Source organism: Nomascus leucogenys, chromosome 18 (assembly GCF_006542625.1).
Source record: "Nomascus leucogenys isolate Asia chromosome 18, Asia_NLE_v1, whole genome shotgun sequence".
Lineage (NCBI taxonomy): Eukaryota > Metazoa > Chordata > Mammalia > Primates > Hylobatidae > Nomascus > Nomascus leucogenys.
Window position 1 is genome coordinate 50,093,136 of NC_044398.1, and position 25,621 is coordinate 50,118,756.

Below are 25,621 nucleotides of genomic sequence, written 5' to 3' on the forward strand. Positions count from 1 at the left end.
GTGCTTGCATGGTTTCTGATAGTCTTGCCTCTCTCACTCTTACCCAGTTACTGCAGGGAGATATTTCCCTCTTTCTTTGCGAGTTAAAATCTGATTGGTATAAAGGCTTAGTGATAAGAAAGAAGGAAGCTACAAATTTAGAAGTGGAAATGATACCATCATCATTCTTAGTTCCCTAATGTCACCTTAAAAATCCCTGCAGATTGCTCATCTATCTCCTTTAATCAAACCAGATTTAAAATTTTGTCCCTTAATATAAGTTTTAAACATGTTAACTTTTTCTTCTCTTCTAATTTTTAAATGATTGTTACTTTTTGTAGTCCCTTTAAATCTGCTTGAAATAGGCAGTATATACATTTTTTAAAAGTCAATAATATATTTTTCTACAATTTGACTATAATATGGATTAAATAGGTTTTTGTGGGCTGATCTAAGAAGCTATTCTTTATATGTCCCAATGTACCTATGAGAATATGCATTTTAAAATTCCCAACTACTGAATACTGAGTAAAGTTTCAGAATATGCATTTCAGAAACTTGAGCTTTGATGTTGTATGTCCACTTACGGTATTAATATGCATTAATCAATTTAGAGAAAAAGGCATTTTAAAATTTAATGAAGTATTAATGGACAAGATGCTTATTTTTTTCATTGAATATTACTATTCTAAGGCCTTTTTAAAAAACATGAATGTTTAATTCTTTTTATAACCATTGGCTCTTTAAAAAATTTATTTTTATTGAGATAAAACTTATGTAATATAAAATTAACCAGTAACCATTTTAAAGGGTACAATTCAGTGGCATTTAATATATTTACAATGTGTGTAGCCATCACCTCTGTTGTAGGACATTTCATCACCCCAAAATAAAACCCATACCCATTAAAAGTCACTCCACATTTCACCCTTCCCAGTCCCATGCCCTTGATAACCATTAGCCTGCATTCTGTTTCTATGTATGGATTTTACCCATTCTGGATGTTTCATTACAGTGGTGTTTTTTCAACGCTGTAGGTACAATTGTGCAAGTTTACTTATTCTATATTTTAAAAATCTCATTATTACACAATTAACTGACGATAAGGATTTTGATCAGGTGTATTGATTTTGGTATATCACACTTGTTAGCCTAAATTGAGAAGTACCTACTTTACTAAAAGAATGCAACATCGATTAGAAACTCTGGAGCCCGCAAAGTAATTATGAACCTGTGAAATTTTCCCAGATTACCTAGTAGAATTTGAAGTTTATTGTTTTCTTGCCTATTAGGATAGAATAATATTGTTACTCAATTTAACCATAATTTGCTAGTCCTTATTAAAGCATTCCTGCTTATTTTTAATATAAAGTTTCTTTTAGAGTATCAAATACTTAGACCAACAAATATTCATGTATAAGTTTGTATATATTTTATGGGACTTAAGATATTTTTTATGAAGCTTTCTTAGTAAGCAACACACAAACATTGGTTTTGACACATATTATGTAGAGAAAGTATACTAAATAGTATGAAATAAAAATCTGTTTAAATTTTTTTTCTTTTTTTTTTTTTTTTTTGAGACAGAGTCTCGCTCTGTCACCCAGGCTGGAGTGCAGTGGTGCGATCTCGGCTCACTGCAACCTCTGCCTCCCACGTTCAAGCAATTCTGTGTCTCAGCCTCCCAAGTAGCTGGAATTAGAAGCATCTGCCACCATGCCCAGCTAATTTTTGTATTTTTAGTAGAGATGGGGTTTTACCATCTTAGCCAGACTAGTCTTGAACTCCTGACCTCGTGATCCACCTGCGTTGGCCTCTCAAAGTGCTGAGATTACAGGCGTGAGCCACCGTGCCCTGCCTTAAATGTTTTTCCTAACTCTTACCTGTGTATCCAAACCTATATTACCCATCTGCCTATTTTTATGTCAAATTCAAAAACTTAGATATTTTAAAAGTTAAAGCTTTATTTTCTCTGTTATTGACCCTCATATTTCTTTTCTTGTTATACTACTGTTAATTTATTGGTAAATTACTTCATCATATATGTATTGAATACCAACTACATGCTTGATACAGTACTAGGCACTGGTTATTGATGAACATAACAGATGTGGTTCCAACTTATGGCCTAATGGAGTGGATAATGAAGTAATAAAAGTAATAACAAATACACAATTGTACTTTGCATTAAGGGTGTCTTAGTCCATTGGGGCTGGTATATCAAAAATATAAACTGAGTGGCTTATAAACAACAGAAATTTATTTCTCACTGTTCTGGTGGCTGAGGAGTCCAAGATCAAGGCACTGATAAATTCACTGTCTGGTGAGGGCACCTTCCTGGTTCATAGATGGTTCCTTTTTGCTGTGTCCTCACATGGCAGAAATAACAAGGGTTCTCTTTTATAAGGGCACTAATTACATTCATGTGGGCTTCGCCTTCATGACCTGATCATCTCCTAAAGGCCCCACCTCCAGGTATCATTACATTTGAGATTAGATTTCAACATACAAATTTTGGGGGACACAAACATTTAGTCTGTAGTAAGTACAATGAGGCAAACAAACTGAGGCAGTCATAAATAGTGAGAAATTTACTTAAAAGTGGTCAGGAAAAGCCCTAAAGTATCATTGAAGCGGAGATATTACCAGCTACCCCGTTGCTCAAGCTTGACAGTTTCCCCAAGATCTTTGCTCCCACCCTCACAAAAGTCCCTGTCAATTTTGTCTTCTGAATCTGTCAAATTGGGCCCCTCTTCTCTGTCACTGCCACCACATTCAGGTCTTTATCGTCTCTTATAGTAATGATTAAAATAGTATTCTAGTTGGTTCCTGGTCATGCTACCCTTTCTTAGTGCATTCTTTCTGCTACCTCATTTCTTGCCACTTCTCCACCTCTCCCAATACTTTGGGGGAATTTAAAGCCCTTCAAATATGAAAGGCTGTCTTTAGCCCCTGTGCCTTTCACTGTTGGTTGTTTTTACCTCCTGCTGTTTCAGTCTAGCTGACTCCTGTTCCTTAGTTCAAGTATCAAGTTCCCCAGGAGGCTGTCTGATTTCTTTCTCTCCCAGGTTGAGTTAGGCATAGCTTTCTCATAGCACGTATCACATTGTATGGGAATTGTTCTTTGTACGTTTTGGGTGTAGCAAATTTTGTTCTTTATGTTCAAGTTAGAGTGATTAATACTTAGAGCATTAGTACTTGGGTCTTGATCCCTGTGACCATTTGGTGAAAGTTCTGGACCTTTTCTTTGAGTGATACATAATATATACATGCTCAGTTATGTGCCGGTTTCAGTCCATCCATTGATTTGGGTGAGAATCCCTGATCTAGACTCTCCCTCTCATCCTTAGGCTTAGGCTGTCTATCACTACTGCTATGCCATCCATTTTTCTTCCTGTTTCGATGCCTGTGTTTCCTTCCTACCTCTACTTTTTTTTTTTTTTTTTAATAACACAAATTCAGCTGTGGCATTTTTTAAATGGGCTTAATTCCCACCTCTCTGCCTTTCCAACTGCTGAGTTCCCTAGCTTAAGTAATCAGTGCCCATCCACTCAGATTAATGTTGTTACTTAGTTCCCATATGATTGAAAGATTTGTTTTCTCCCTGCTTTTGAGGGGTGCAGGCAGCAAATTAAAAATGTTCTTATTTAACGTCTTATGCAGTTGCCTTGCTGTGGTCTGTTGAAAGTCAGCCCTCAATGTAAGGGTTTATGAGAAAAAGAAAAAAAAGCAATCTCACACATACTTAAAATTGTGTTATTAATGTTTTTGTTGAGGAGCAACATAGTTCTTACGAACAATATCAAACTTGCATATCTAAGGAGATTTAAGCTATGCTTTATGAAAAAATTACAATAAAACTTCATATAGGCTATTTCCCAAGTCCCCAGTATACCAAAAATGTAAATTGACATAACAGTTTGTCAGCTTTGTCTACAGATGTCAGTTTTTATCAGACCAGACGAAACTTTCAGACATTGGTAAAAAAAATACTCAATATTATGTTTATCTCTCATGCAGAAAAATGTATATTTTCTGATTAAAGTACATTGAGAAAATATAGCAGAGTAATCAGTTAAATAGAATTGGGGATATTTCTTCCTTGTGAGAGAGAGAGAGTGCGTGTGTATGAGTGCTTTAGTTGAATTAAAATTGACTGTTCTCTCATCTACAGATAATGCTTAGTAATGTTGAATGATTACTATGGACTCAGCTCATTTTAATTAAATTCATTTGCTTCTAGGAAACTAAAGCAGTGAGAAAGTGCTTCTTGATTTCCATCTGGAAGAATTTTAAGATAGCATTAACTTTAGTACAATGGCTTTTGCCTTCATAGGGTTTGATGATAAAGCTTGTGTCACTGTTTTTGACATCAGCTGGCTAATAAATCTAGTTTGTCTAGAGAGGAACTCACAATCTGATAATGTGCTTAATGAAGCACATGCTGAATTTTTTATGCTACATTAAGGCAAGTTCTGTACATGATACCAGTTAACTTTTGAGTAATTTATTAAATACAGACACTGTATTTGGTCTCCCTATTTTTACATTTTGACAAAGTGAGTTAGTATATTGAATAATTTTCAGATTATATAGTTGTAAAATAACAGCAAAGTAAATCATTCCTTTTTTGTAGAATTTATCCTTATAGCATGGTATTCCTTTCTTTGAATAGAAAGACATAAATTATTTTTCAGTGCTGCTTTGTTCATATGGAAATCTAATTTGATAGCAAAGTATCTAATAGCTGCTGTGACTTAAGGAGAAAAGGAAGTGTTTAATTATAAAATTAAGAAAAAAACTACAAAAGTATTAGGAAAGTTATATTGTTAATATATTCTAGAACTATGCATGTTACACATTGACTCTTCTTTTAAGCTAATTTTTAGAGAATGAGACCACGTTGGTTCAGTCATATGTAAGAACTTGGACCTCATTGTCTATGTAAGTGATGTATAAACAGTATTACTCTGTTCCATAGGATCAAGAGAAATATGGATTATTAAATGTAACAAAAATTGCTGAAAATGGGAAAAAGGTTCGGTAAGTACACAAGTCATCAATGTTCTTACATGATTCATCTGATTGAAATAAATTAAAAATTCTCAATATAATTATTTTAGTATAAACAATAGGTTCTGAAGAATCTCTCACCATTTGTTTTCTGTGTAATCATATATGTAAGATTGTCATGAGATTTATGAAAATTTTCCTTTGTCTTGACATATTTCCTAAGTAATACTAAGTTAAGAGGTAATGAGGCAGAGGGTTCTGAGGATGCATTTGCTTTAATATTTTTTTTCAGTAAACAATAAATGCACATGGTAAAAAACAAAGGTAGACTAAGTATTGAGTGAAAAGTCAAACCCCCAGCCAGCATTACTTCCCCTCCCCAGAGGCAACCAGTGTTAAGTCTTCTGAATTCTAGTGCTTTCCTCCAGAGATAGGATATATATGTATATGTTTGTATGTATAGAGATTAATTTTCTAAACATAATCTTTTCACAGTTTATCTTGGAGATGGTTTCACTTCTTGCTTGTAGAGCTGCCACATTGTTTTTAAACTACTGCATAGTTGTATATTGTTTGGCTGTACTATATAGTTTATTTACCCATTATTTATTTGCAAGTTTTAAACTACACTTGTCTATTGGTAGACATGTCAGTTGTTTATCATTTTTGCTAGTACATGTAATATTACATTTAGCATCTTGCATGACTCATTTTGCAAGTATGCAAATCTGCCCATAAAATAAATTTTATAAAAAGTGGAATTGCTGGGCCACTTGCAAAGTCATTTCGACAGTGTTCCAAATTGCACTGTAAGATATTGAATCCGTTTCTGCCTCCAGTAGCCGTGCATTCCTGCACACCTTTCGCCAGTTTAGTATGTTGTTAAATTCTTTGATTTTTGCCAGGAGAGAGAAGAGAGAAAATGATATTTTTATTTGCATTCCTTTTTAATAGGTTACAGTAACATAAACTGTTGGTATTTCCTTTTTGTTGAATTGTCTCTTTATACCCTTTGTCTGTTTTTCTGTTGGATTGTTGGATTTTTTGGTTAGTGTGTAGTACCTCCTAGTGATTTAAGGAAATTAACTCTGTGAAATATAAGTTGCATTTAAAGAGTTTTAAATTTACATGTAATTGAGTTTTTTGGGTTTGCTTTCATGGAACTATTTTTTGTCAGACTTTGGTAGTTAGATTTTTTTTTTAAAGTGCTCTGAAATAGCTTTATAAATACTACAATTATGTATCCCTTAAACTATTCTTTGGTAGAATTCAGTTGTGAATTGAGTCTTTATTTTTCTTTCTCCATTTTGGGAATATGTAGTGCAGATAGCTCTTGGGCTGCTTTCTTTGCTTTTGTTGTTTTTCCTATGATAGTAGCCTTTTAGATTTTCTGCTTCTTTTGGAATACTTTTTTCAATTTATATTTGCCTAAGGAAATCATCTATTCCGTCATCTTCAAATTTATTTACATGGAGTTGAGCAAAATCTTTAATTTACTATGTATTAGTGGTTCTTAAACTTTTTGGTCTGAAGACTCCTTTAAATGCTTAAAAATTACTGAATATTCTAAAGAGCCTTGGTCTATATCTATAACCTTATAGGTTATATCTACAGATACTATGAGAAATTAAAACAAATTTTAAGGATAATTTTTTTAAAAATACCTATTACAAATTGACACAAATATTTTTTTGAAGAAAAACTGTGTTTTCTAAGACAAAAAATTTCCATGAGAAGAGAGGCATTGTTTTACATTTTTTGTAAATCTTTAGTATTTGACTTAATGGAAAACAGATGAATTTTCATCTCTGCTTGCAGTCTGTTGTGACGTATTATTTTGTTTAAAGTATGTGAAAAAAATCCTTTTCACAGCTAAAGGTGGAAAATGGAGGAATGTTTTAAGATATGTTCAGATAATTGTGCATTTTCCTGCTGCTCCGAAACTCTACAAATGGTAGTTTGTTGAGGGTTAGTTGTAGTGAAGACTCTGAAAAACTGCCAGTGAACGGTTCATACTCAGTTACATTAAAAGCCGTTGGTCTTTGTTGCACCTGAGTGAATCTTTGCCCATGCTTAATTTTATAATATCTTGTAGGTCATTTGTAAAATACTAGTTCACTAACTTTGCTCATTTCTCAAATGTTTACACATTTTATATTATAATATCAAAGAATCACACATCAGTACTGTCAGAAAAGTATTGGGAAGTTGTCAAATCCATTGTAGCAGATGCCAGGTGTTCCAAAATTCTACTTTCTGTTTGAAAGCTTCAGTTTTTTTTATGGTAGTAAAAAAATACATACGTTTGCTGTCTTAACCATTTTTAAGTGTACATCTCAGTGGTGTTAAGTATATTCACATGGTTGTGCAACAGATCTCTAAAACTTTTTCATCTCATAGCGCTGAAACTCTATACCTACTAATTCCCTCTTTCTCCATCCCCCAGCCCTTGGTAACCTTTCTGCTGTTTCTGTGATTTTGACTACCTTAGATATTTTGTATTAGTGGAATGATACGTTATATGTATGATTTTTGTGACTGGTTTATTTTGCTTGGCATAATGTCCTTGAGCTTCATTCATGTTGAAAATTTTGTTGTTGTTGTCGTTGTTGTTGTTTTTGAGACAGAGTCTTGCTCTGTCGCCCAGACTGGAGTGCAGTGGTGCGATCTTGGGTCACTGCAACAACCTCCGCCTCTCAGGTTCAAGCAATTCTGCTGCCTCAGCCTCCCAAGTAGCTGGGATTACAGGCATGTGCCACTACTGCCGGCTAATTTTTGTATTTTTAGTAGAGACAGGGTTTCACCATTTGACCAGGCTGGTCTTGAACTCCTGACCTCAGGTGATCCGCCTGTCTCGGCCTCCCAAAGTGCTAGGATTGCAGTCGTGAGCTACTGTGCCCAGCCTCATGTTGAAAGTTTTAATTTTTTGTTGTCTATAAATAATATTTGTTTTCTTTGAAAACTTCATTTATTTTTAATATAATGTTTGCCTGCCACATATCGAAGTCCGAATAACTATAATATGTACATCGGTTGTTTTTTCAGGAGAAAAAATGGGGTTCCAGGAAAAAAAAATGTGACTAATTCACCTTGCAACTAAGTCACGCAAGTGCTTAGTCCTTGAGGCAATAATAATTATTTCACTACTTATATATTCACTATTTGTTCTCAGATATATATTTACTAGTTCTACAGTTTTTCTCATTTTGAAAATTGAACTAAAAAAGCTTACTTAAAGTGGAAATAGGCTAATTTAAGTATTTTTCATAGTAGGGAGTCAGTAGATGATATCTAAAGAAATAGAAGACTGAGAATATAAAATGAATTTACAAAAAATTAAAATACTTCCAAAATATCTTCAGATCCAGAAAATGAAATAATGATGACAGAAAAAGCACCATCTATAATATCAATATCAGTAAATGTAAATGGACTACTCATCTATTGAAAGAAAAAGGTGCTCAGACTGAAGCATAAAAAAGCAAAACTTAACTAAATTTTATGTGTAAAAGAAACACCTAAAGATGATTCAGAAAAATTGAAAAAAAGAAAAAAAAAAGCAATAAGGTGTGTCAAAGGTATAGAAAGTAAAGCAAGACTAGGGATATCAATAGCAAAGTTCATCCTAGGGGGAGAGCATAAAGCATTACGAAGGTAGTATTTAAAATGGTAAAGCATGTGGAGAAGTCTTACAGTGAAGATGTAATTATTAGGAATCACCGATTACCAAATAAAGTAGCATTAACAAACATAAGCAAAATACAGGAAATAAATGGAAACATAGAAACTTAGTAGTAATTAACTTTATTTCACTAGTAGTAATTTATTTCACTTCTCTTAATCCATAAAATTCAAGTAGACATAAAAAGTAATTAAAAGGCCGGGCGCGGTGGCTCACGCCTGTAATCCCAGCACTTTGAGAGGCTGAGGCGGGCGGATCACAAGGTCAGGAGATCGAGACCATCCTGGCTAACATGGTGAAACCCTGTCTCTACTAAAAACACAAAAAAAAATTAGCCGGGCATAGTGGCGGGTACCTGTAGTCCCAGCTACTCGGGAGGCTGAGGCAGGAGAATGGCGTGAACCCGGGAGGCGGAGCTTGCAGTGAGCCGAGATCGCGCCACTGCACTCCAGGCTGGGTGACAGAGCGAGACTCCGTCTCAAAAAAAAAAAAAAAAAAAAGTAATTAAAAAAAAGTAAGTCTTATTGATAGATATTAAATTCTACATTCTGAAAACAGAAAATAAACCTCCTTTAGAGGTTTTTTGTTTTTTTGGGAAACGGAGTCTCACTCTGTCGCCCAGGCTGGAGTGCAGTGGTTCGATCTTGGCTCACTGCAAGCTCCGCCTCCTGGGTTCATGCCATTCTCCTGCCTCAGCCTCCCAAGCAGCTGGGACTGCAGGTGCCCGCCACCACGCTTGGCTAATTTTTTGTATTTTTCGTAGAGACGGGGTTTCACCATGTTAGCCAGGATGGTCTCGATCTCTTGACCTCATGATCCACCCGCCTTGGCCTCCCAAAGTGCTGGGATTATAGGCGTGAGCCACCGCGCCCGGCCTAGAGGTTTTTATAAAATTGGCCATATGTTTGGCTATAAGGGTAGCTTTAATAAATAACTTCTATAGACAGATTTGACGTTCATTTTAGCTTCCTAGCAACTATGTCCTTATATAGGGTAATTTTAATTTATTTTCCTACTTGTAAACACTGATTCATACCTGCTGTTTGAAAAATACTGTGCTAGGCCTGAGGTAGATTAAAAAAATAAAAACTGTCTTCTTTTTTCAAATAATTTACAATTCCTATGAGAGAGAAACATTTACATAAAAATCTCTAATGTGATAAGGGAGAAGTTGAGGGGAATCTGGCTGGGATGTAATATTCAAAAGCTTTAAAGTTCTAAATGGGTGAACTGATAATACATATGCTATGTGAAGCGTACCTCTGTATCTGGAGATAGGATAGTAGATAAGTGTACAGTTTCTTTAAAAGCCCCATATTATACCAAAGTCTTAACATTGGTTACCTCTAGAGTATGGATTGAAGAAGAAATGGGATTCCCTTTCCCTTACACATTTTTGTATTCAGTTTTTGCGTACCATATATGTGTTGCTTTTGTAATATAGGAAACATTTTGTTTTTAAATGTCATGTGGTCTATCAGTGTACAGTTCATTTTATGCCTGTAATGCACCTAGTACCTACTACCTGAGTACTCCAGCCCAATTAGGGGAAGGCAGATCACCAAGAAATGTAACACAGTCTGTATAAAGAATTAGGTGAGTGAGGGAGGCGTGTTTGTCTAATTTTTACTTGTGAGTAAGAATTCTTGACAAATACAGTATTCCATTTGTGTGACTTTAAAATAGTGTCTTTGATCACAAAGTGCTGTATTAATTTCACGTGAACATAGTTACATGCATCATTCATTCATAGTTATTTCTGATAACTTCTCTGATTAACTTCATTTGTTTTGGGGCCTTCATGATCAGGTTTGAACCATAAAATGACTGTAAATTTCATTAGTATCTATCCTCAATAAAAACAATTAAAATGTCAACAAGGGCTGTAAATCGTAGATAACATTGATAAGAGCTAAGTGGGTCTTAATTTTTTGAATTTGGCTGAAAGAACTCGAGATTGGAGCTTTAATTGGTCATCTTTATAATTACAGAAAGAACTGGTTGTCTTCTTGGGCGGTGTTGCAGGGTTCATCTTTACTTTTTACCAAAACTCAAGGAAGTAGCACAAGTTGGGTAAGTATTTCTTCTCTTTGGAGATTTTATACATTTAAATTATGTAAATAGTATTGTACCTGAATTTCAGGAGGTAATTTCCAGAGTCCTTTTAGTTACAGCTAATGTGCAAATAAAAATAAATAAAATCTTCTTAAAGATTCGTTTTAACTTATGAGAGAAAAAGAGGACTAAGTAGGACAGTCTAATTAGTGGTATTATTAAAATCAACAGATTCTGTTTTATCCATTCAACTGAAAAGTGGGCTTATTACTTGAGCATTATAGAGCAAATACATTTCTTGATTCATTTTCAGGATGTTAAAGTTTTGCTGTGTTTGTGACTCTGCTATTTCAGATATTTAGTCAGAAAATAAGCAGTAATATGGCAAGCTGTATCTTGAATTGTGATCTGACCATTGGTTACAAATCAGTGATTCAGGTGTCAGTGTCTGGATTGTCAGCCAGCTTTCAAAAGAAAAAGAAATGTCACCATTACTTGTGGGATTTTGAAGCTTTTTATATATTTGAGTGCTTACTATCATTACTCTACTCTTCAGTTATTTGTAATGCAAACATTAAAAATTATAATTTGTGACATATAATAGCTACATTTTTTGAATGCTCATTATGTATCCCACATATGTTCTCAGTGCAGAGGATTGTGTATATATTGTCTCCTTAACGCTGGGATAGCTATTGCTCTGATTTCGCCCTTCCCCCTTCATAGATGAGAAAATGAGGTATAACACAGTTAAGTATAATAATTTGCTCAAGGTCTTGCAGCTACCAAGTGGCAGATCTGGGTTTAGAACTTTGGCTTTTTGGCTCTAGAATCCATGCTCTGGCTATTTCTAAAAGTTTTTGTTAATTGAGTTTAAAGTGCTAATGCTCAAGTAAAATTTAAAATGAAATTATTCTAAATGTATTTGTTCTACCTCATATTCTACCGTAACCAATATTTTATTACAATTAATGAGTTTCTTTAAAATTAATACAAAACCTATGGATCTTACGTTTGATGAAAGAAAAATCCATTTATAAAATTTAAGCAAATTTTAGTCATCCACATTTATAATGCAGCCATGCAACGTGGTTCTGAACCCCAAATGCCACGTAACACATTAGTCCTCAGCTTCTCTGATGAGGAAACCTAAAAATCCACATGAATTGATCACAGATGTGAACATTCTAGATCATTTCTTCCGTTTTGTTTTACTAATCTTTTAATTTGCTCCCTGTTCAGCCATTCCAGTGGAAATGACCTGTGAAAGTGTTGAAATTTTGGTTTGATATATCTTAAAGTAAATGGATTAATTATGTCTTTCTCCTTTTCCTCGAGGTGAAACATGTGGGGCTCTTTTGCGTTAATGCATTTCTAGAGGACTGTGTAATTGTTTCTTTCTTCCTATTTATGACTCAAATTTTATTTCAAATTGAGTGAAGAAAATGAATGAAAGAAAAGGAATGGGGAAGCAATAAGAGATTAATAAGTCATATTTTAAAAAGTATCTGAAGAAAGCTGGGTAGTGGTCACTTATTTGATAATTACTGATACTTAAAAATTGAAGGTTGTAGCAGGTACAGATGAAGCCAGTAGACAGAGCATCCTGTAGGTAGGCAGGTTTGTATGTGATTTAAATGAAACGAAAACTTATTTTGAATTTAAAGATGTTAAATGAGTACCTTCCAGTACATAATCATTAGTACAGGATGGTTACTTTTTGTTTGTTTGTTTAAAGTTTTCACTCTAGAAGATCTTACACATGACTCAGAACTCATGATTAAAACTAATACTGACAGAGGTGAGGTATTTCTGTTTATCAGGCAATGTTGTATTACTTTGTTACCATGTGGCAATAGCTGAAACATAGTTTAAAATTTACTGAGCTAGCCAATTTTGAAATTTTAGAATGCTCAATAAATTTTTAATTACAGGGAATCACTATTTTAATTTTTACCTTTCAAATGACATCTTATTACTATTGATATAGTATTAATATAATCATTTCAGATAGGTATAATTTTAAAAAACATAACCACACCATTTTATAGTCTCAGTAAAGACTAAACAAGATTAAAGATGTGGTAAAATGCTTGGTTGTACAGTCAATTCTTAATTTGTATTTTATGGCTAATTTTAAAACCTCAGACTGTTTTGTTTTCCCCATTGCTACATATTTAAGGGAATGAGAACTAATTTGAATGGCCTAAGTAAAAGGAAGTAAGATTATTTAAAAATCATATAAGTGTGTATAATATATTATGACCCAACAATATTCATAAATATCAAAATTTAGAGAAACATACAAGATGCTCTTTAACTCTGGAATTGGGATTATTGAAAGGAATGTTAAAGAATTCTAGCTTTGTTGATCTGCTCAGTCACCAACTAGATCTGTTATAGGTAAAATATATTCTCTTTATACAGCAGAATCACATCTTACCTGAGAATAAGATTCTAAGGCTAAAATGTAAGCCAAAAAACCAACAGTCACCTCAAGTGAAAACTGCTCTTGAATATTCGTTAGGAAGATGCTATACAGAAGCTGATCTCTAGCAGAGCCCGTATTTCCTTTGGTGTTAGAAGGAATAGCTTTTCCTTCAGTTGAGTTTGAATGGCTTATGTTAAGGGGCACATTATAGGAGAAATCTATATAGTTCTTTAAAAATTAGATTCACACTTAGTACAAAAACTTGAGATCCACTTGAGGAAATAGCAGGTTCAAATCTTGTACTCACTCCAGGGCATGTCCTCATTGATGGACACACTGAGCACAGTCACCCACGCTATTCAAAGTTCTATTTTTAAAAAATTATTCGTGGTTCGTATTGATTTTTTTTTTTTTTTGGCAGAGAGAGAATGGTTAAAATTGAGTAAATGAAATGCACGTAGGCTGCATGCAATTCCACTTTATAAGAAATAGTTTACATTGGTGCTGTCTCATCCAAAAACCTAGTGAGCCTTTTCTTCTCCTCTAGGACGGATAACTTCCAGTGGTTTTCTGGAAAACAGTTATCCACTGGATTACTATATCAGTAACATAAACTTGTATTTGTTTTTTTCTCACCTCATTTCACCTCAGAAGTGTATGTTGTATGTTTGTTTGTTTGTTCAACAGACCTAAAAGCCTACTGTGTTCTGGGCATTGTTAAGCTTTGGGTTTAGAAAGAAATAACGTGGTCCCTGGCTTCAAAGCTTACGTAGTAGTGGGGAAGACTGACAAGTGAACAGGTTCAGTGTGACATGACATACGTTGTGCTTCTTTTCAGTTATTATTCATCATATTCCTTGAGCATTTAAAAAATCAACCCATAAATATTGGTAGTTATTCAAACATTCATTTGTACATGCTTTCAAATTTCTAAAAATAGTCACTCTTTAGGGCCAGATAATTATTTGTTGTCGGGGGGGCTGCCCTGTGCATGGTAGGGTGTTTAGCAGATGACTGGCACCCCGCCTCTAGTTGTGACAACTAAAAATATCTCCAAACGTTACCAGACGTGCCCCAGAGCACAAAATTCCCTGTCTCCTAGAGGAAGTATCAGTGTCCTAGAGGAAGGGAAAGGTAGGCTAGATGACAGGGCTACTCCCAACAGATGACTTGGAAAGGAACACCAGAAGATACTCCTCAGCAGGTCACGAGGAGGAAGCTAGGGGATATTGGACAGGGTCTAATCAAGATCGTGAAGGGCCTGACATGATTCCTCCCAATGGCTAACACAAGTCTGTTTAAGATAAGTTCTATAAAGCATTCATCTTAAAAATAAAACATAAATTTATATAATAATCATCAGGATAAATTCTAGGACCTTTGCAAAGATATTTGGAAGTTGAGCTTTGCTTATGTTGTACGTCTGCATATAGAATTGTATCTTTGTCTTGTCTGGTTCCATTATGCTTTTCTCTTGTGTGTCATTTTGCTTGTGCATTATTATGACATCATCATTTTCTTCCCTTTTCCATCAAGTCCTTCTGCCAACAAGGCTCAGTCTCTGAGCTCTTGCTTTCGCTGCTTTCTTCTTGGAAAAACTCTGTCCGTCGTCGGCCTGCTGTTGCATATGTAAAGTCTGATCCTGTTTCAGCTGTCACTGTATGTGTTCCTGTTGCATGCCCTTTGCCACAATGGTTCTGTTTTCTTTGCCATTAATACATTGGTGGGGAGGTTGATTACAGTAGAGAAAAGTGGGACTAGATTTTGGAAAATAATAACTAACAAAATGTTGCCAGCTATACTGATCGCATTTTTTTTTTTTAGCATTCCATGTCATGTCATTATATTTAATTGCTATATCTTATTTGGTTGCTTATTTGTATCTTAGCTTAGAGCTAACCATCTACAGCGTGTATAATGACAATAAATTAAATAATTGATTTTTGTCATTTTGTTAAATGTATGTTCAAGTTTGATAACATTTACAATACATCATTTCTGCTCAGAAAGTTATGCCCAACATGTAGCTTTATGTTTAATTTGTCTTTTGATTGACAATGGTACTTCATGCAAAGACTTTGTAGAATACAGTTACAATTGCTATTATGATTTTTATTATGATTCCACAAATAAATTCCATGTAATATCTCAAAATTTTCATTGACTCTACTAATAAATTTTATGTAATCCTAAATTTTGTTCAAGTTCACAGTGATAGCTAAAAAGATGTAAAAGGGAACAGGTTGAGGCAAACTACATTTTAAATGAGGAAGCTCCTGAATAGAGTTACTGAGATTACAAATAGTGAATAAGTTATCACAAAGTTGGGTAAGATATTTTCTAATGACAAGTTAATTTGATTCGAAAATATTTTAGCAAATGAAATTCTCTGTAGGAAATATTTATAACAGATTTTTATGATCTTTAGATTATAATTCAGTAGACTTTAGAGGTTTTAAAACCTTTAAACTTTTTAATACCATAGGAATGTTACTTTTTATTCTTAGTTAACAGACTAAACAAATTTAAAGATGTCAAGGTACAGAGTAAGTATATATTTAACATAAATTTTCTACTACTTTTGCTAATCTTTTCTTTATCTAGTTAACAAAATATAATAGCTAGCTAAGTACTTCTGAACCCACCCGTAACAACTGTCTTCCCATTCTTTTCATAGTTCCTCATTAAATTGCTGAAGCTTTATAGCATCTGTCTCTAGTTACAGTTTCTGACAGATAAAAGAACATGGGACTTAGTGTTTTCTGTTTCCACAAGTTATTGTTAACAGCGTAGCTACTCAATAAGGAAATACTTCTGAAAGCACAAAATCAGGTTTAGAGAATGTTTTTTAGGTGGAAAATGCGCTTGTTATTTACTTGATACTGTTTATTACATATGTAAGAGTATTGCCTTTGTGTGCATAGCATTTTACATAGTTGTGTATAGTCTAGGATAAATTCCAAGATACAGAACTGCCAAGCCAAAGTATACATGCATTTGTAAATTTGCAAATATAGCATTACCAATTTTTCTTTTCTAGGAGTAGTTCCAATTTATATCCCACTTGCATATGAGGCCTTTTTAGTCTATAGCCTCACCAACATAGTTTTGAAAAAATTTTTTCCCACTCTGATGGGTAAAAAAAATTTCAGTTTGGCTTTATATATATATATATATATGTATATTTTATATTATGATGGAAGTTGAGTCATTTTAGTTTGTTTTCTATGAATTGTGTATTCATATATTCTAGATATTTTTCAATTTTAAAGTAGAAATTGTTATTTTATAATAGAGAAAAAGAAGAATTTGAGAAAATCTATTTGATTTATTGTTAATATGAAATTGTTCTTAATTATTTTTGAATACAAATATATGTGAATATCACATGAAGGTTTTTTTTTTTCTTTTCCAAAAATGAAGTTTGGCAGTAATCAGTCCAAACCAGAGTTCACAGTGGACCTCAAGGGGGCAACAATTGAGATGGCTTCAAAGGATAAATCCAGCAAAAAGAATGTATTTGAGGTAATACATTTTTTTCTAAGTATAACACATTCTAAACTGTAGTAATTGGATGTTCTGTTTTTTGAGCTATTTTGGGAAATAGTCATTGTGACTAGTTAAGGCAAAGTTGGTGATTAAGTTAGATGGTATTGTAATTTAAGAAAAAGCTGGTGTAAAAACTGGCTTTATTTGCATAAGTTGTTTGAACTCAGACTGTATATTATAAGCCTTTGTTTTACAAATCCTATCTTTTCCCAGCAATAATAAAAAGGATGTGGTTCCCTTTACTTAGCAAATCTAATATTAAAAAGTAAATTAAGGGGAATGTTGATAATGGGGAGGCTGTGTGTGGGGGTGGGCAGGGGGTGTATGGGATATCTCTATATCTTCTCAATTTTGCTGGAACCAAAAAGTGGTCTAAAAAATAAAGTCTTTTTTTTTTTTTTTTTTTTAAAAAAAAACCTTTCCATTTTATCTTTTAAAACCCTCCCCAGTAATATATGATCTGTATTAGTTACTTATTGCTGCATAAGAGACCACCTCAAAACTTAGTGGTTTAACAAAAGAACCATTTTGTTTGTTCAGCCTGGCCTGGGCTGAGCTGGGTGATTTTTCTTCTAATCTCACTTAGGACTATTCATGAGGCTTCAGTCATCTAGTGGCTTGATTGGAACTGGATGATCTAAAGTGACCTCATGGCTAGTATTGGTGCCAGCTGTTGGCTAGGCCTCCTTGTCCACAAGATCTCTCATTCTCAAGGGAGCTACCCCAGGCTGCATCAAATGACGGCCTCAGGGTTCCAAGAGGGTGAGGGTGGAACCTGCAGGGCTTCTCAGGGCCTAGATTTGGAAGTCACACATTACTTTCAGAGTATTCATTGGTTAAGACTGTCCAGGAGGCTAGCCAAGTATTCAGAGCTGTGGGAAGAGAGGCAGCCTATTGACAGAAGAGCAACAATATCTGTCCCATTCCAGAAGGGTGTGGTTACAGAGATCCAAGACTGATTTTGTGGACAGCCTTCCAGATCCCAGCCTCTTTTTGTAGTCTCATGTCTCAGGCCTTTCCTGTTTTGTTGTGTAGACAGATTGGTTTAATTGCTGTTTTCCAAGTGGAGCCCAGGTTTTCCGGTCTGTCTGATTTTTACTCTTTATTGTTCTACCTCAAGCACCAACCCATGCCAATCTCTCCGTGCCAAATGCTCCCTTTCTTCCAAGACTCATGACGAGCATCACCATAACAATGAGGCTACTTCTTTATTTATAACAATAAATATTTATTTAAAAATAAATATTTAAAAATAATATTTATTTTAGTATGCTTGGGTTATCATTTGTCAATTATTTCTCTCATTAGATAATTACAATTTTTTTTCTTTTTCCCTTAAGTAGACAGACTATGTTTTTCCTTTAAATAAGAACCTATAACAGAACAGAGTATCTAATGTGCAGTAAGCATTCAATATTGGTAAACTGGCTTGACCAACACTAGAAAAGTACATGAAAGAAGTCACTATTTCCTGAATTAGCCTTGTAGTTTCAAAAGGTAAATCAAGAATAAAAATGGTTTCATGGTCAAATAAATTTGGGAAGCAGTGTATATTTTATTCCTGTCTTAGAAAATCACAGTGCACCCTAGAATATCAAAAGCCTGCGACATCTTGAAGGACAGAATCTAGTTAGATTTTCTTCAATCCAGTATTTTCCAAGTTAATATTATATACCTTTTTCAAAAATTTATTTTTTGAGGGGACCTTTTTAAAACATTATTTGTGAAACTATGTTTGAGGAATATGTCTTTCAGAATGTTGTTTGGGAAGCATTGCCATATCTTCCTCTAGGGAAAAAAAATCAGTTTTTAATCGGAAAATGGGAGGACTGCTTTCCACAAATGTGTCAAAATTCTTCCTCACTTAAGTGTAAGAAATTTTGCAAAACAGAGATTGTACATAAATTAGTTATTGCCTTCATATAGAATAATACATAGTGTTCTTACTTCAGCTCATGATCTGACACTTAATTTAGTAATACTTCTGCCCAAAAGGGAGCGTGACATTTATGGCTGCTCTTTGTACTAAGCCATTATATTTACCTACAAAGTAGGAAATATTGAAAGTCTTTATGTATTCTTTCTTCTGTATTTTTTAGCCAGAGAGACAGAAAAAAATTTCTCAGGTTGTGTAAAAATGTCATAGATTTTATTTCTTTATTCTAATTAAGAATGCACCACTTTGATACTTGAACGGATTTTTAAGTGATAAATGTACTAGTTTCAGCAGGTTTTATGGCATTTGTGTGATGGTGTTTGGGATCCTAAATTATTAGATTTTTATGAGAATTTATTATGAGAAACAACTTTGTTTTTTTATTCAACTGATATTATTGTAAACCAAAAAGGTATTCCATAGCTGTGTAGTACTTTAACCTTGCATCGTTGTTACATGATATATGGCAGCTACTCTTGGTGGTTTTGTTAACTTTGAATTAAAGGTATTCATGTATTTTGCTGAAAGCACAAACCAACCATACTCTTTTTTCTCCCTGCTTTTCTCTAAAGCTGAAAACTCGTCAAGGAACAGAACTGCTAATTCAGTCCGACAATGACACTGTTGTTAATGATTGGTTTAAAGTTCTTAGTAGTACAATCAATAATCAGGTATGTCTTTGACTTAGGTAAAATTTTTACTTCAGAGCTGTTTTTCTTTTTTTCTTTTTTTAATTGCTTATTGGATATCCGGATTGCAATCTATATGTGAAAAGACACTTTATATATGTTTGACAGAGATGGAAAAAACAATGGTCAATTTAGCAGCCCCCCAGGGCTGGTGAATGATTTAACATTCTCACTTATGTGATGTTTGCTACCAGTGGATTTGAAATAATGTTCACATCAGGCATTGGCTGAAAAGAAATAGTTCAAAAAGAAGGGGTAAATGGTGCTTAGTACATAGTATTTATTCAATAACTGAATGAGTTGGAAATAATACTATTTGGTGGAAGAAGTCTGAGGTGAGCTTAGGAAATGAAAGAAGCTGCAGTCTCTTCATTAGCACTTTTTCTTTTCTAGTGACAGTTCTCTAGTTTTTCCGCCCCTCCCCTCCAAGCTGTTCAGTGCCTGTGTGTTCCTAGTATATTTCTTCTTCTGTATATACAACAACCAAAAAGAATCCTGGGTTTATATTCTGCAGGTATGTTAGTAAGAACGTTAGTAAGCAGCTGGGAGCTGTACTTTTTTTTTTGAAACAGGGTCTCGCCATCACCCAGGCTGGAGCAGTGGCACAGTCATAGCTCACTGCAGCCTTGAACTCCTGGGCTCCAGTGATCCTCCCATTCAGCCTCCCAAGTAGCTGGGACTACAAGTGTGCATCACCGTGCCTGGCTTGCACTTTTTTATACTCTGTATTCTCCTTTTCACCTTTCACCATATGGGGACATGGCTCTTCATTGAGGATCATATTATATTAATGACAGAAATGAAAGATACTACTGATGGGAAGTAAAAGAGAACTTTACCTCTTCTAGCAAATTAGTTATGAAGCTATATATAAATTCTTCCTTTGTAGTTTGTAGTATTTCTGAATCTTGTCCTTTCTTTTCCATTTATTCCTGAAACCATGAGGGCAGGCCTTTATATCTTAATACCAAAATAAGAGTAACCTCCTAAACAGTTTTTTCCTTATTTAATCTCAACTATCGCTGATTCATCCTTAATGCCATTGCCATATGAAACTTCCTAATGTCAATTTTCTAATCCCCTACTGCTCAGAAACTTTCTGTGATTCATTAAAATTCAATGGTGTAGGGCCAATCTATCTTTTCAAAATGCACCTTTTATTTTACCCAATATGGACTTTCAGCTCTAGTCACAGTAGTCTGTTCACTGTCTCTTGAAAGCAAGTATGCGTGCATTCATTTAACAAATATGTGAATGCCTTACGCACTGGGGACATAGCAGCACACAGTCAGATACTGCACTTTACTAGGCTGAGATTATAGCCACAGACAGATGATTATTCAAGACAAATAACAGTTAATGAAATGAAATGTGATGAGTGTTATGATGGTAGGGATGTACAGCATTCTATAAAAACACCTATTAAGTAGGGGCAAACCTAGTGTATTAGTTAGGGAAGGCCTTGCAGAGAAAGTGGATTTCTGTTTTGTTTTGTTTTTCAATTGAGACCTACAGGCTCAGGGAATAAGCCAAGTGAAGAGAGATGATTTTATACACACACACACAAACACACACACACACACACACACACACACGTTTCTTTCTTTTTTTGAGACAGTCTTGCTCTGTCACCCAGGCTAGAGTACAATGGTGTGATCTCAGCTCACGGCAACCTCTGTCTCCCGGGTTCAAGTGATTCTCCTGTCTCAGCCTCCCAAGTAGCTGGGATAACAGGCACCCACCACCACACCTGCCTAAGTTTTTGTATTTTTAGTAGAGATGAGGTTTCACCATGTTGTCCCGGCTGGTCTCCAATTCCTGACCTCAAGTAATCTGCCAGCCTTGGCCTCCCAAAGTGCTGGAATTACAGGCGTGGAGCCACTGCACCTGGCCTATATTTTCGATTAAGAAATTTAAAAATATATACTGTTTCCAAAGTGTCAGAAGATACCAAGGACTAAATGTAGCAAGAGGTGCAAGAACTTTGCAGGGAAAATTACAACTCTTTATTGAGAGACACTGAAGAAAACCTAATTAAATGAGAAGTATATTCTGTTCATGCGTTTAAAGATTCAATAATGTAAAGATATAATTTTCTTCCAAATGATTTATAGATTTGAGATTTTTGAATCTCATTTAAAATCCCGGTAGTTTTTCTGGTAGAACTTGACAAGCTTATTCTAAAATTTATATAGAAATGCCAAAAGCTGAGAATACCTAAGACACTCTTGAAGAAGAAAGTAAAAGGACTTGCACTATCATATGTCAAGTCTTTGAAAAGCCATATTCATTAATAAAGTGCGGTATCCGTGCAGGGATAGGCATACATACCTGTGAAACAGAATGAAGAACCTAGAAACAGACTCACGTACCTGTGGACACTTTATGTCAGAGAGAGCACTATAGAGGAAGCAGATAGTGCTGGTGCAGCTGGGAATCCAAGAAAAAAACTGGAACCCTTCCTTAAACCATCCACAAAAATAAATTCCAGGTGGAGTAAAGATCTCCATGTGAAGGCAGAGCAAAGGTTTTTAGCTTTGAGAACTCAGTCATTCTTTAATCGGTACAAGCGACCTTAGTTATAGATGAGCTCTAGGATTTTTCTTTCTTTTTTTTTTTTTTTTTTTTTTTTTGAGACGGAGTCTTACTCTCTCACCCAGGCTAGACTACAATGGCGTGATCTTGGCTCACTGCAACCTTTGCCTCCCAGGTTCACGCCATTCTCCTGCCTCAGCCTCCCAAGTCGCTGGGACTACAGGCGTGTGCCACCATGCCCGGCTAATTTTTGTATTTTTAGTAGAGGCAGGGGGTTTCATGATGTTGGCCAGGCTGGTCTCAATCTCATAACCTCAGGTGATTCGCCTGCCTCGGCCTCCCAAAGTCTTTGCTGGGATTACAGGTGTGAGCCACCACGCCTGGCTGCTCTAGAATTTCTTTCAGTTGACAACCATGAATCTGAAGTATGAGTCTTGTCCTGTTGTTACAGGGTAATACTCTTGTCAGGTCCATGTGTAGAAGTCTTATACTGTTGTCAGAGAATGTAGCTCTACTGTGTTTTTCACCATAGATTATAGCCTTAACCTTTTAACTCTTAGTGTCACTAATGTGCAGTTGATTAAAATGAGGCAAGATAGCCTCATCATCAGTGTAAACTTACCATTATCCTGTGAATTTTCAGCAATAATTTCTTTTTTAAAAAAATCAAAATTGATGTCATCTAGGGAGAAAAAAAGTATCAAATATCTAAGTCATACATACTTTATACTAATTGGTTTCCTAAAATTGTTTGGAAGAGTCATTTACCATAGTCATTGTGAGAATTATGCCATTCCAACTATAGTAATACTAGAAGTGTAATATGTGTTTGGGAAATATCTAACCAATAGGCAGTAGAAACTGATGAAGGAATTGAAGAGGAGATACCGGATTCACCAGGAATAGAAAAGCATGATAAAGAAAAGGAACAAAAGGATCCCAAAAAGCTTCGTTGTAAGTTGTCCTTTCCCTATTTTGCTAAGGATTTGTGCTTGTTCTCTTAGCTTTTTGAAGGTTTTAAATACATATATAAAAGCTGAATGGAATGTCTAATGTTACAAAAAGGCTATGCAGTTAACCAAGTGCAGTCTCAGTGTGTCAGCACTCTTTCTTCTTGTTAACTCGTTATTGTCGTTTTTCAGCCTCCATAGTATGCATCCTATGGCATTACATTAATTTTAAGGTATTGTGCTACTTTCAGAGAAGTATAGTGCATTTCTGTTGAGGCCTCTAGGAAGCTGAACTTCATTGATTTAAAAATATATACTTACTGTTTAAGATTCTACATAGAATCTTATACTTTAAGAAGTCAAAAGTCATGGAATATGTACCATAATTTCCTACTGGACACAGGCGTCCGTCTCTGGACGAGGATGTGTCTGTGCATGTAAACAGATGCATGCATTCCTATCTCCAGATCTTACTACAGAAAGGAGCATAGCAAAAGCCAGCAGCTTTAAGAAAAGCATTTTCTAATGTTGGCCCTTTGTGAATTACATTGCTTAAATAGGCCATTAGCTTTGTGACTTGGTACTTTGTTCAGTCTGTTTTAACAAATCCACATGTTTAACTGAGAACTTTTTGGCCTTCATATTAACTGAATGATTAGAAAATCAGTACTACTTTTCTATATTTCTAATGAACTTTATGCCTATTACTGACATTGTCAACAGGTAGCAGTTTGACATAAAAATGTGATTATTTTTTATTCTATATTATAGATTCTTCGTGCTCTCAACTTTCCCCAAATAGAATTATTTTCAAGAAATATACCTTTTGAATTTTTGTTACTGTAACAGAAAAATCAAGACTAAAGGCAATGGAGGACATTTTCCGTGTTGTCCCATTTGTAGCTCAAGAGTACAAATAATTATGATAGAAGTTAGCTTAAAATACAAGTATAATAGTTATGATGGTTATATGTCTATATTTATATCTCTATATATCTGTATGTATCTCCAGTTTTCTTGTTCAGTGAAGATAGGGATTGTTTTGTTTGTTGTATATTTTATGTATTTTTACTTTTTGGTGGTCATTTTACCTTCTAAAACTGATGGAGAATCAATAAAGATAAGTAGTTAATCATTTATGAAATAATGAATATGTTAGAGTAAATTAGGGATGTCTTGGCAGATATACCATAGAAGGTACGGTTGTCATCTGTTTTTAGTGATAAAAATGAAATGTTTTATTTGGTTTATAACTTTGAAATGGGGTCTGTGTTAATGTAATTCTTCACATCTTGTCCTTAAACCACATTAAAGTTAAAATAACTGAATTGTACTATGATCTTGACATATGAGGTTAATATGTTTTGCATGCTAGCTGGAAAAACTTGTATCAAAAAAACTTTATTTTTACAAATGCTTATTACCTGTCTTTTTGTCTTAAGCCTTTAAAGTATCTAGCATAGATTCTTCAGAACAGAAAAAAACCAAGAAAAACTTAAAGAAGTTTCTTACACGACGCCCCACTTTGCAAGCTGTTCGTGAAAAAGGTTATATTAAAGGTTGGTAGGAGAAGTATTGTTGATAATAATGAATGTTGGCCTACATCATAAATAAAATGTTTCAAATTAAAAACAAACATTTTCAAACAGTAAGAATATTCTTCTTTATTCAAGTATTCAAGTACAGTGATTAAAAGACATTAAGTAATTAAAATAGTTTTTTTTAAAGTTTATTTTAACTAAAGCAGTGGACAGACATAAAAAACTAAACTTTTAGAAAGCCTGTTTCAGAGGAACTACATGGATATGATGGGTGGCAGACTTTTAGAAATTGTGACAATGAAAAGTTTAGTTTTGAGATGCAAAGATCACAAGAAATAAGAAATTTTGAATATCACTAACAATAGAAAGAAAGAAAGAAAAAAATGAACAAATAATTTTTACCTTTGGCTGTCATTTAAGGTAATTGAAAAATTAGCATAAGGTGTTTTTTTCTAACTAATTTATTTGCTTGTTATTTCATTTATAAACATTATAATGGACTAACAGAATCTTTTTTTATAGGAAAATATTCTTTAAAAAAATCACATTACTTGTGTATGTAGTTCTTACGAGCGTGTTTAATTACAAAGGTAAAATTTTCTAATACCTGACTTAAAACAGTGGCATTTATTCGTAAATAAAAATAAAAGTAAAGATAATATAGTCTATAATGTTATATCTCTGTCTCTGATTATTATGAAGTTTCTAACAAAGACCGTCTGTTTGTGAAGCATCTGCATTAAAACACGCAAGCAAATTTTATTAAGAAGGTATTTAAGGCCAGGTGCAGTGGCTCACATCTATAAACCCCCCACTTTGGGAGGCAGGAGGATTCCTTGAGTCCAGGAACTCAAGACCAGATTGGGTAACATAGAGAGACCCTCTCTCTACAAAAAATTAGTTGGGTATGGTGGCACACACCTGTAGTCCTAGCTACTTAGGAGGCTGAGTGGGAGGATCGCTTGAACACAGGAATTAGAAAGGTATTTAAGACTTCTAGGAAGAGACTAGCTAATTAAGTAATTCAAATTGTCAACTTTAAGAGTTGTGGATAACAGGTACTCTCCAATAAAGCATATGAATTTGTATGATGAGTTTAGAGTCTTTAAAAACTTAAAAAAAAAATAAAAAGCCTGGCAAATAAGTGAATAGAAACTGTTGCTAATTTGTTCACCAGGCCTTTTCCCTGAGAAATATAAACTGTTGTCACTTTATGTCCTTATTCATCACTTCAAATTGTTTGTTTTCCTGAACGTTTACC

The 25,621-nt window shown here is 34.4% G+C and overlaps 1 protein-coding gene across 7 annotated transcripts in view; it reads left to right on the plus strand.

Moving 5' to 3' along the window:
• The window catches only part of ARHGAP12 (Rho GTPase activating protein 12), a 128,937-nt gene that overhangs the window by 98,196 nt on the left and 5,120 nt on the right, over positions 1-25,621 (plus strand). For all 7 annotated transcript variants that reach the window (XM_003276000.3, XM_003276001.3, XM_003276002.3 and 4 more), the window contains 6 exons: positions 4,961-5,022; positions 10,666-10,747; positions 16,584-16,685; positions 19,218-19,316; positions 22,721-22,823; positions 24,262-24,378. In XM_003276000.3, the coding sequence (XP_003276048.1) occupies positions 4,961-5,022; positions 10,666-10,747; positions 16,584-16,685; positions 19,218-19,316; positions 22,721-22,823; positions 24,262-24,378 (565 nt within the window). The remainder of the gene's footprint in view (positions 1-4,960; positions 5,023-10,665; positions 10,748-16,583; positions 16,686-19,217; positions 19,317-22,720; positions 22,824-24,261; positions 24,379-25,621) is intronic.